The 10,576-nt window shown below is 35.9% G+C and overlaps 1 protein-coding gene across 1 annotated transcript; it reads right to left on the bottom strand.

The window, feature by feature from the left end:
* Positions 1 to 2,303: 2,303 nt before the first annotated feature.
* On the bottom strand, positions 2,304 to 9,740 carry RAD51AP2 (RAD51 associated protein 2). Its single transcript, XM_047853532.1, has 3 exons — positions 6,464 to 9,740; positions 5,754 to 5,837; positions 2,304 to 2,581 (listed from the first exon to the last, which is right to left on the bottom strand). Exons 1-3 carry the CDS (start codon positions 9,738 to 9,740, stop codon positions 2,463 to 2,465), a joined length of 3,480 nt encoding a protein of 1,159 aa, XP_047709488.1. The 3' UTR covers positions 2,304 to 2,462.
* Positions 9,741 to 10,576: the final 836 nt, after the last annotated feature.

Below are 10,576 nucleotides of genomic sequence, written 5' to 3'. Positions count from 1 at the left end.
CGGCTCTATGCTAACAGCTCAGAGCCTGGAGCTTGCTTCAGATTCTGTGTCTCCCTCTCTCTCTCCGCCCCTCCCCAGCTTGCGGCTCTGTCTCTCTGTTTCTGTCTCTGTCTCTCTCTCTCAAAAATAAATAAACATTAAAAATTTTTAAATAAAAAAAGCATCCTAAATATTAGGAATAAGATTGGAAGCACATAGGTTTGCCCTTGAGAAATAGATGTGAGAACAGAATTCGATATTCACACACAGCAACAGAAAACAAGGAAAAGAACCAAGGTTCGTCCAGACAAATCTTGACTGTGATGAAATAATTTGCCTTGTATAACAGACAAAAGAAAGAAATCCGAAAGGGGCTTGTAATAATAATAAAAAGAAAAAAGAGGTAGATGAGGACCCTTGTAGAAAAAAAGTAAAAGGAACATCTTCATAAGACTCAAAGGAATAGGCATATTCCTGAAAATAATCCAATTCCTGATCCAAAATAATTCAAGAAAAGGTCAGTCATTCTAAATAGTTACTAATTATTGAGTAATTACTGTGTATCAGCAAATTGTTATTCATTATTAAGGAATTACTACATATCAGAGCCACTACAAATACATAACATGTATTAGCTCATTTAAACTTCACAATGATCCAAAGAAATATTGTTATCACCTTTTTAGAAATGAGAGTTTGCAGGGGCACCTGGGTGGCTCAATCGGTTAAGCCTCTAACTCTTGGTTTCGACTCAGGTCATGATCTCACGGTTCATGAGTTCAAGCTCTGCGTTGGGCTCCACACTGATGTTGTAGAGTCTGTTTGGGATTCTCTCTCTACCTCTCTCTCTGCCCCTCCCCCACTCGTGCTTTTCTCTCTCTCAAAATAAATAAACTTTAAAAAAATGAAAAAAAAAAAAGAAATGAGGACTTGCCCAAGGTCATAAAACTATTAAGAATTCAAAAAGATATAGCTGTTATGAGCAGGTGTAAAAATTTATTATTCATTCACTCAATATTTTATGTGTACTCACGAAGGGCAGGTGCTATTCTAGGCACATGGGAAAGAATCTTGCCTTCAAGGAACTTGCATTCTTTCTAGAAAAGTGTTTATATGTTTGAGAAGGTGGTGAGTTTAGGTGGAGGCGTGGAGAGAAATCAGAGCAAGATATAGAAGTTGGAAAGTACATTGCTAGGGGGTAATAATTAAAGAATACAGAGAAATTGAGATGTTTTTAGTGTGTTTCAGAACCTTGGCTTGTAATAGAATTTAATCCAGTCACATATATTTTGTGAATTGATACATTTAGTCTTCTTTCTGCATTGTATGCTTTCTGCTTTTTAATGCTTTCTTGATGCCTCCCTCTTTCCTTACTTTAAGTAACCAATTTTACTGTTGCTTCTCTGTATAATGTTTTGAAAAGTATTATTCTACTGATGGCTACCTTTAAATTATGTATAAAAAAATATATAAAAAAAACAAAAAAAAAAATAAATAAATTATGTATATTATACATTTCTTTACCAATCTTAAGCAGAGAAAATAAGTTCCATAAGGTGGGTTCTCATACGTGTTTTCTGTATTCTATCTCTGAGCTTAATACAATGGTAGGATTAAAATGTATTTGTTTTATGAGTGAATAAATTAAGAATAGTTACTAACTACATGATCATAATTCTGCTCTGGGGCCAAAGGTAGACTGTGGGGGAGAAATAAAAATTAGAAAGTGAGGGGTGCCTGGATGGTTCAGTTGGTTAAGCGTCTGACTTTGGCTCAGGTCATGATCTCACAGTTTGGGAGTTGGAGCCCCACGTTGGACTCTGTGCTGACATCTCAGAGCCTGGAGCCTGCTTCAGATTCTGTGCCTCTCTCTCTCTCTACCCCTCCCCTGCCCACACTCTGTCTCTCTCTGCTTCTCAAAAAATAAATACATGTTAATTTTCTGTAATTAGAAAATGAATCCAGAGAAAAGTAGGAAAGAATTCTTCAGAAAGTGCCTCTATCCCAATCCTGACACTAATTTTGCGGTCTTAAAAATCTTACCCATCCTCTTTGAACCTCTATTTTTTACTTAAAAAAAAAAACAAGTGGATTAGAACAGTGGTTTGTTACCATTTTTATGAGTCACAGATACTTTTGAGAAACCTATAAAGGCTAATATTCTTCTCTATAAAAGACTTATACATATATATCATGAAAAATAATACATTGGCATGTTTTACGAGATCATGAAAAGCCTTTAATGTATATGTTATAATATAATATGGAAACATCAGTGAAATATTTTGTAATGTTTAAAGGTAATTAGATAATTCACACACACATACACACAAAACCTTCTCCATACTTCATAATAAAGAAAGCCCCAAACTCCCAAACTAAGAGAAAGCATTTAACCAAAGTAGGAAACAAAACACTTATAAATGCAGTGAAATGTTTTGAAATGTTAAAGTCCAATGTCTTCTTTTAAGTTCTCATAACATTTATTTCAGATAGGGATGAAGTTGTTTAAGCTTAGCTTTTCTTGACAAACCAATTCTGATTGGTCGACTGCATGTCTTAAGAGGTAGTACTCTTGAAATTCCATGTGAAAAATTACTACCTAAAATATAAGATAATAAAAGTGCATAAGAGAGTAAAATTGTAGTTGTAGTTTCTAAGCTTAAAAACTTTACTTCTTTTTTTCTCATTTCTTTTTTTTTTAAATACAATTTATTGTCAGATTGGTTTCCATATGACACCCAGGGCTCATCCCAACAAGTTTTACTTACTTCTAATCATGATCTGGAAACATTTACTGAGTCACTGAGCTAATAAGTGCTTTAAATTAATTAGTTTACTTAATCCTATCCCCATTTTTAAAATGTGAAAGTCTCAACACAAAAAAAAAGTTAAGTAACTTGCCCACATAAAATAACAACTAAAAAAAAATCATCATTCCAGTCAGGTAGTCTGACTTAAAAACAATAACAAAACTATATAATTAACTTGATGTTGTGGCTTTAAAAACCATGTCATTTTTTTTAGAAGCTAAACAGTAGGCTATGCTGTTAATGATTACATTTGGCTTTAATAGAGACTATTATCAATAATAGAGCACAGATGTATTTCATCTGTTTATGTATAAATGGAGGGCTCTGATTTTGAAAGTTGTATTTAACATCACACGATCATATTCAAAAAAATTTAAAACATTTCATGGAGGTATACTGTTACTAAATCAGTAGAACAGACAGGTAGTATTAACTATGCTTCATAATGAAATACAAAAATACCTCTAATTTTCAGAGTGCTTTTTTAAAAAAATAAATAAACAGTGAGGTACAAATATAAAGCTAAAAATGTATCAGGCTTTCAGCCAGCTTTAATGAATTAGTATGACCTTAATATAATAGCACATTTTACTGAAAATAGTATAATCAGCCTAATAATAATTCTGACAAAAGATAAATGGCATGATTTCTATTAAGCTGAACCAAACAGAACCTGTGTGTTTACCGATGTAAATAATAATGAAATAAAATACAAAGCTTAACTATATGCAAATAGGGAGAAAAAGACACAAAAATAGCTATAAATCAGTTTATGGTACTTTATTCAACATTAAAACTATAAACTTAATTATAAAAAAATAAGAGAAAAAACATTACCAGTTGTTTTCATTTTTTAAATAAAACAAAATTGTTGGGTCGTGTCTGATAGGCTAGATTTGGTTATAAATTAGATAATTTCAGCAATTTATATACTAAGGGGACTTCATTATGAGATTATTATTTCAGAGCAAAGCCATGATTAGTCCATTTGATTACTTTTTCAAAGAATAGCTCTCCTCTTTCATGGTCTAATATTACAGATACTGCTGGTGATTTTGCAATGGGTAGGAAATCACCGAACCAATTTACATCAACAGAGGCCTTTTGCAAAGCATATGTCCTGAAACAGTCATCAAGTTGTGGCTATGAGGATACGGTTCCTCATCTCCTTGGATTTCCTACCTTTTTATGAATAGATTGTGATCCCTTTTACTACTACTGTACACCAGATTAATCTATTGCTTTGTGTTACTTAACAATCCTAAACATTCAAAAGTCATAAAATGTATTAGTAGTCTTTTAGAAAGAATACTGACTCCAATGTTTTCTAAATCCTTGCAAGTCAAAGTCCACACGCCAGCAGCATCTACATTTGCTTGTTGCAAATACAGAAGCTTCTGGCCTACCCCACAAAATAATCAGAATCGTTTAATAGGACACCCAGGTGATTCATCTATACATTCAGGTTAGAGAAGGCTTGGTGCTAAATGATATATAAAGCACCTGGCGCACTGACTGGCCTATTTCCCGTGTTCAAAATAATTTCAAACTACTTGTATTTTGCACACCAGAGAGACAGGAGAGAGAAACAAAGAGAGACCGGATGCCCCGGAATCATGACTGGTAGATGGGAGGCATCATGATGACCAGTGGGTAGGTATCAGAAACATTTCAGCACCAGGGCAGAACCCACCACTCCCCAATGCCTTCAAAATCCCATAGGCAGAAGCACAAGCAGGCACCCACTCCGCCTAGGCAGAATTAATCCATTTTTACTAGCCCCCCTCCTTCCCAGCATTCCCCAACTTTTTCCCTCCACTATTTTTAACAAGTCTCAGAAAAACCACTCCGTTTGTATGCACTTCAAAAGTAAATCCAAGAGGACTGTCCTAACATGGTACTAAATAATCCTGGCTGACCACGTTATTTTTCATATTTCATGATGAGGCTCTTTTCCTTGTGAAGGCCCTGTAGACTAGATGGGTTCAGATATTTCCAACACATGTAACGTTTCTTTTCCCGTTTGTGCACATACTTTAATTTTCTTCATACACTCAATTTCACTGTCACAATTGTAACCACGATGACCATATGAGTAGGCGCTCCCTAATCTTCCTTCAAAACCCTCCGGACATTCCTTCCTAATCTTCCTTCAAAGATACTTTGAGAAACGGTCCATGACTAAAGATGTTTTGGTAGATACATTTCACCTCCATCATTATTCTTTCTAGATCTAGTCTTGTTACCGAGCACCTGCGATTCCTGACCATACGCAAATTTAGTCATTTAGAAAACAGTTTCCTAATTTCAACCCTACCCTTACCTCACGAGTTAAAATAGATATTAGACTTAGTGTGTTTTATTCAGGTACTATAGACTTTTTTTTTTTAGGCAAAGACCTTTTTTAGTTGTTTAACTTTTCTTTAGTTTAATTTTTTTAATAGTCAAAAGTTTAAATGCCATAAGTTACATCATGTTAATAATACCTAAATGACATGTTTTTTAATTACTAAATAAAATATCAATATAAAAAGCCCCATAATATTTAAAGAATAGAGAACATGGATAATAAATATGCAATTCAGAATAACATCTCATCAATGAAAAGTCAACTTCGATAAATATCTTTTTTGGTTTTGCCAATTAATGTTACACACACACATTATACGTGTATTAACCCCTGTCTCATCACGTAGCTATGGCAACACATCACTGCAAATATTTAAACACAGTTTTGTAGAGCACATTTCCCAGTAATATTCCAAATGGCTGATTGTAGCCATTTTAATATTTAGCTGATTTTTTAACTATTGGAATTTGCATCAGTAAACCATTAGCAGTTACAAAAGTGCTAAATTTGTATTTATTCCCTAATACCCTGTGTATATTCTCCTCATGCTAAAAACACAAAATGCAATAGTCATCTCAGAAGGTATTCTAGAAAATAACCAAAAATCTTACCTCCCTTCAGTAAGTAAGTAATTTTTTCCTCCCTAAGTTCATCAGAGAAAAAAGCAGGCCTTTTAGGTGGAGGATTTTCACAGTCTGAAAACAATAAGCAATAGGTTATAGCAAAAAGTAACTTTTACATAAAATGTTACTACCGTAAACAAATTACTTTCTCAAAAATGTTTCCTTCTATTGGCTTCTAATATTTGGGTAAATGAAGCAGGATTCATCAAGGCTCCTTTTAAAAATTTTAGCACTTGTAGGGGCACCTGGGTGGCTCAGTCAGTTAAGGGGCCGGACTCTTGATTTCGGCTCAGGTCATGATCTCATGGTTCCTGAGTTCGAGCCCCGCGTCTGGCTCTGTGCACTGACCACATACAGCCTGCTTGGGATTCTCTCTCTCTCTCTCTCTCTCTCTCTCTCTCTCTCTCTACTTCTCTCTGTGCCCCGAGAGAAGGGCTCAATCTCTCCCTCTTTCTCTCTCTCTCTCTCAAAATAAATAAATAATCTTTAAAAAAATTTTCATCACATGTTACCTTCAGCTTCACTCTATTACTTAATGTCTGAACAGGATTTTATAGAAAAATAATGTGCATCATTAAATATTATCTTACACTTTACCTCTATCTCCTTTTTTCCCAAAATTATATATTTGGCCTACACAGAAAAAAAAGCAGAATTTTTTTATCATGATAAAAAAATATTTAAAACTAATTTCATACCTTCCTTAGAAGTGGAATAAAGTAATTCTTCCTCTGCTGCTCTTGAACAGCAATATTCATTTGGAACTTCCTGTTTCCCATTATTGGATACTGCTTTCCATTTAAATAAACTTTGGTGTCTCTTATGCATATTAGGACATGTTATAGTATCACGGAGCAAAGAAGATACACATATTTCGTTGACTGTAACCATTTTCAAATCTTCTTTCATCTCCTTTTTTACCTCCTCAATATCATTATTTTCTCTAAGGTAATATTCTTGCCCATTGTTTGTTTCTGCAGTGCTTACAATTTTGTTTTCCTTACTGATTTCATGAAACATATGAAGTTCTTCAAGTACTAAATCAAATTTACTCTTCATCTCAAAATTGCTCACTATTGTCTGAGCTTCTGTTGATAAACACTTGGCAGTTAAATCCTGAAAACATTCATTGTTCCCTAGACTCAAATCAGTTTCAAATTGATGATTAACACATTCTGTAGAGTCATTCTTTGGATGAAAATACTCTGAATTAGCTAACTCACTTTCTTGCAAAACATGCTCATATTCATTTCTGTCAGCTACATTATTTTGATTAATATATTTGGTTTCTTCTGCATTTACTTTTTTACTCATTAGTGAAACTGGTTGCATAGAAAACATGCCATCCATTAAACAAAAATTATTCTTCTCTTCCTTTTCTATCTTAATGTCTTTGTTAATTTGGCAACTGTTTGTTAAACTTTGTGCTGTGACTTTTACTTCCTCTTTCAAAATTGAGTCTTGTTTTTTCCCGTTGATTTCACTTAGCAAGTTCTCAAAATTTAGAACCTGCATTATAGTCCCAAGATTGGTTTGTTCACTATGGTTTATGCCGTGGTTTGTTGGTATGGTCCGGGGCCTAATATTGAAGAAATCTTCAAATATGCACTTAAAACTAATGCTGATCTTATTATGCTCCTTTTTCCTTTCAGTATTTAAATCCTGGTTATACATATTTACTTCATTCAATTTTTCATTAATATATCTATGGTTCTGTATAAATTGAGAACCAGATTTAACATGTGTTTTAACAGCATTAGGTGTACAGTGAGTCCAATTTTCCTCATTCATGAATTGTTCAGGACAGCTCTTATTCTTGTAAATGTCTTTTGTAAAAGAAATTTTATCCATGTCATCAAAATCCATTAAAAGAGGATTTTTTTCATATGTTTCAAAAATTGGAAAATGTTTATTTTTAGTCATCATAGTGAAGGAAGGTTTTTTCTTAGACTCTTCAAAAACTTGTTCAGTTTTAAAGAACTTTCTTTTTCTTAATATAGGTTTCATGTTACCTTCTAATAGTCTTGAAAAAGTTAAAGTCCTTGCTAGATACACAGTATGATTTTCCACTATACTATTCTTTGAATAATGCAAATACATTATCCATTTGACAATGCATCTCTCTTGTAATTTAGGATCATTTTCAATTCTAATGAAACAGTTAAAGTTATTCAGCAAAGAAGCTATGTTGGTTTTCAATATGCTATTTAGAGGTCCTGAAATACTGGTTTGTAAACATATGCTTAACATATCATTTTTTCTATTGACATTCATATTCTTAGTTATTAGATTTTGAAGATCAACTCGCTTCTTATCCTTGAAAATTTCATGCCAGTTTAAAACATTATCATTTTTTTGATTTCCTGAGATATTTTCATGAAAATTCAAAATTTCCATAATGGAATTTTCAAAAACTTTGCTTAAATGAGAGCCTTTTTGTGTAGCAGAATATCTTAATTGTAGCATATTGTTGCTTTCTCCTTTACCATTTAACTGAAAAAAACTTATTAAAGCTTTTTGGCTACCAAGTGTTCCTATCATGAGAGGCTTTGATTGTTCTTCACGTGTACTCAGGGCTTTTGTATAGTGATAATCTCCTTTGCTTAAAAGATCTATTTCTACTAATTGTAGAAAATTCAATTGTTCTCCAGTTCTTTTAACGTTTTCACTTTGAGTCTTGTAATTACCCCAAATCCAACAAACTGCCCCTATTTTTTCTGAGATGTGACTAATATTAGAGCCCTGGCTTTGAGACTTTTCTAATCTGGTAAACGTATGAATGTCCGGGCATGTTTCTGCTTCTTCCAAATTTGCATTCCCCAGTATTATAGTGAAATTCTTTTCAGAGTCTGTTACATCAGATTTGATACTACTGTGGTTATAGTAGTTTAAACCGATCAAGTCTTTTTTTCTCACACAAATATTTTGGTTGCTGAGTGACTGGTGGTTACTTTCATAGCATGCAGAAAAAATATTTTCTGCATCGGCATCCACAATGTTTTTATCATCCTGTAACTTTTGCTTCTTAACATCAGGTCTATTTTGGGACCAGTAAACGTTTGTGAAATCCCTAACATATGCCTCGTTTTTGTCATTCTTTTTCTTTGCTGTTCCCTTTAAATAGACAGAGGACATTTTGCTATTTAAGTCAGTTGGAAACTCAGGGATACTTATTGTGCCTCTGTCTCTAAAATAGCTGGCTTTGGCAATTTCCATGCTGGGCTGGTTTTGAGATTTTGATATATTTAGTGCCGATGCTGAAATGTTACTTTCCTTTTTATGAGATGGCGTAACACCGTCAGCTTTCCATCTGCACTTAATATCAAGAAATGGTGATTTGGTTTCCTTGTGAAAGGTAACATCCCCACATAGGTTTTCTGTCTGTTTCACATAACTATCGTCTTCCTGAATACCGTCCCTCCCTTGCACTGAATATTGTTTTCCAGCCGCATTTCTTTTAGCTCCATGTATATCGTCTGTAGAGGGGTTGGGCAGAAGCGGACGGACCTCTGCTCCAGCTCTGTCACTGCGGTGCACACCGAAAACCTCTTTGTCATTCAGTCCTGCTTCACAAGACTTTCCAGAAGCCCTCAAACCAGAATCAAAACTTCGTGAGGGGAGAGACGGCAAACAACTATTCACCTCAAATTCGCCCTTTGGGCATCTCGGACTACGTATCTGCTCCCCACCGACTGATTTCTCCACACGCGAGTCTGTGGAGTTACCAAAAATCACATTAGCTGAAAGAAGAAGGGCCGGGAAGGGTCTGGGCGACAACCACTGCCAGGCTTTTTCCACCTCAGACAAGCGAGGCACCAGAGGCAGCCTCCACTCCACCTCAGAGGCACTGCCGGGCTCCGTTAGACGGGGCCGCTTACTTCGGGGCGGTCGGGAATCAGCGTCCTCACGAGGCTGTAAGGAGGTGGCAGGCTCCCTGAACCCGGCACCCTGCGCGGTGCACTGCGCGAAGGACATGGCAGCGAACCGAGATGTTCTGACGGAGTCCGGCCGCGCTCCAGCCTTTTAGCCGGCTCCAGACGGCTCCGCCTGGTCACGCCCCTGCCACGCCCCTCGAGGCCGGCTTCGGCCGGGGCCTCAGGGAAAGCCCCCACCCGACCACGCCCCAGCCCCGCCCCTCCGCCGCCCGGCCCCGCCCCCTCCCTACCTGCTGTGCTGGAGCGCCGGTAGTCTCTCCCTCACAGCGCAGAGCCCCGGGGCGGTTACATTGTCTATTTTTAGCGCCTCTTGCGGGTGCTTGGACTGTAGCCGGTCTAAAGATTTTCTTCCCTCTGGTAGAATTAAGGGGAAAAGTCAGACTCTCTCTCTCTCTCTTAATTTGTGTCTCGTTTAATTTGTGAACAGAAACAGCTTTGCTTTTAACATTCTAAAATTCTGTTTTCCTCGGAAGCGGCTTCTCCACAGTTGCTCTCGAGAGTCTTCTCCAGTAAAAAACAAAAAAAAACCAAAACAAACAAACAAAAAAAACAAGGGTGTTCTGTGAGCGCCAGGCCAAATCTCTCCGTGTCTGGAAAAACTTTTAAAAAATGCTCGTAATCATCCTGGTGACATTTAAAATCAGATATTCACTTCACTAGTAAAGTGTGTCTAGGGGAAAAAAGACACTGGTATTTAACAATGTGAATTATTTCACGGGAGGAAATGTTGAAAATAATTATCCAGATAATTATTAATCTTCACTTTAAAACTGTAGAAAAATCGTTTTCATGTGTGCTGTGGGGTTCCCCCCCCCCAATATTGTGGATAAAATAAGTTACAGATAAAAATTGTATGTTTCAACTAGTTCAGTTACT

Source organism: Prionailurus viverrinus, chromosome A3, assembly GCF_022837055.1.
Source record: "Prionailurus viverrinus isolate Anna chromosome A3, UM_Priviv_1.0, whole genome shotgun sequence".
NCBI lineage: Eukaryota > Metazoa > Chordata > Mammalia > Carnivora > Felidae > Prionailurus > Prionailurus viverrinus.
The sequence above is the reverse complement of the archived record's forward strand: the minus strand, read 5'-3'. Positions and strand labels throughout refer to the sequence as shown.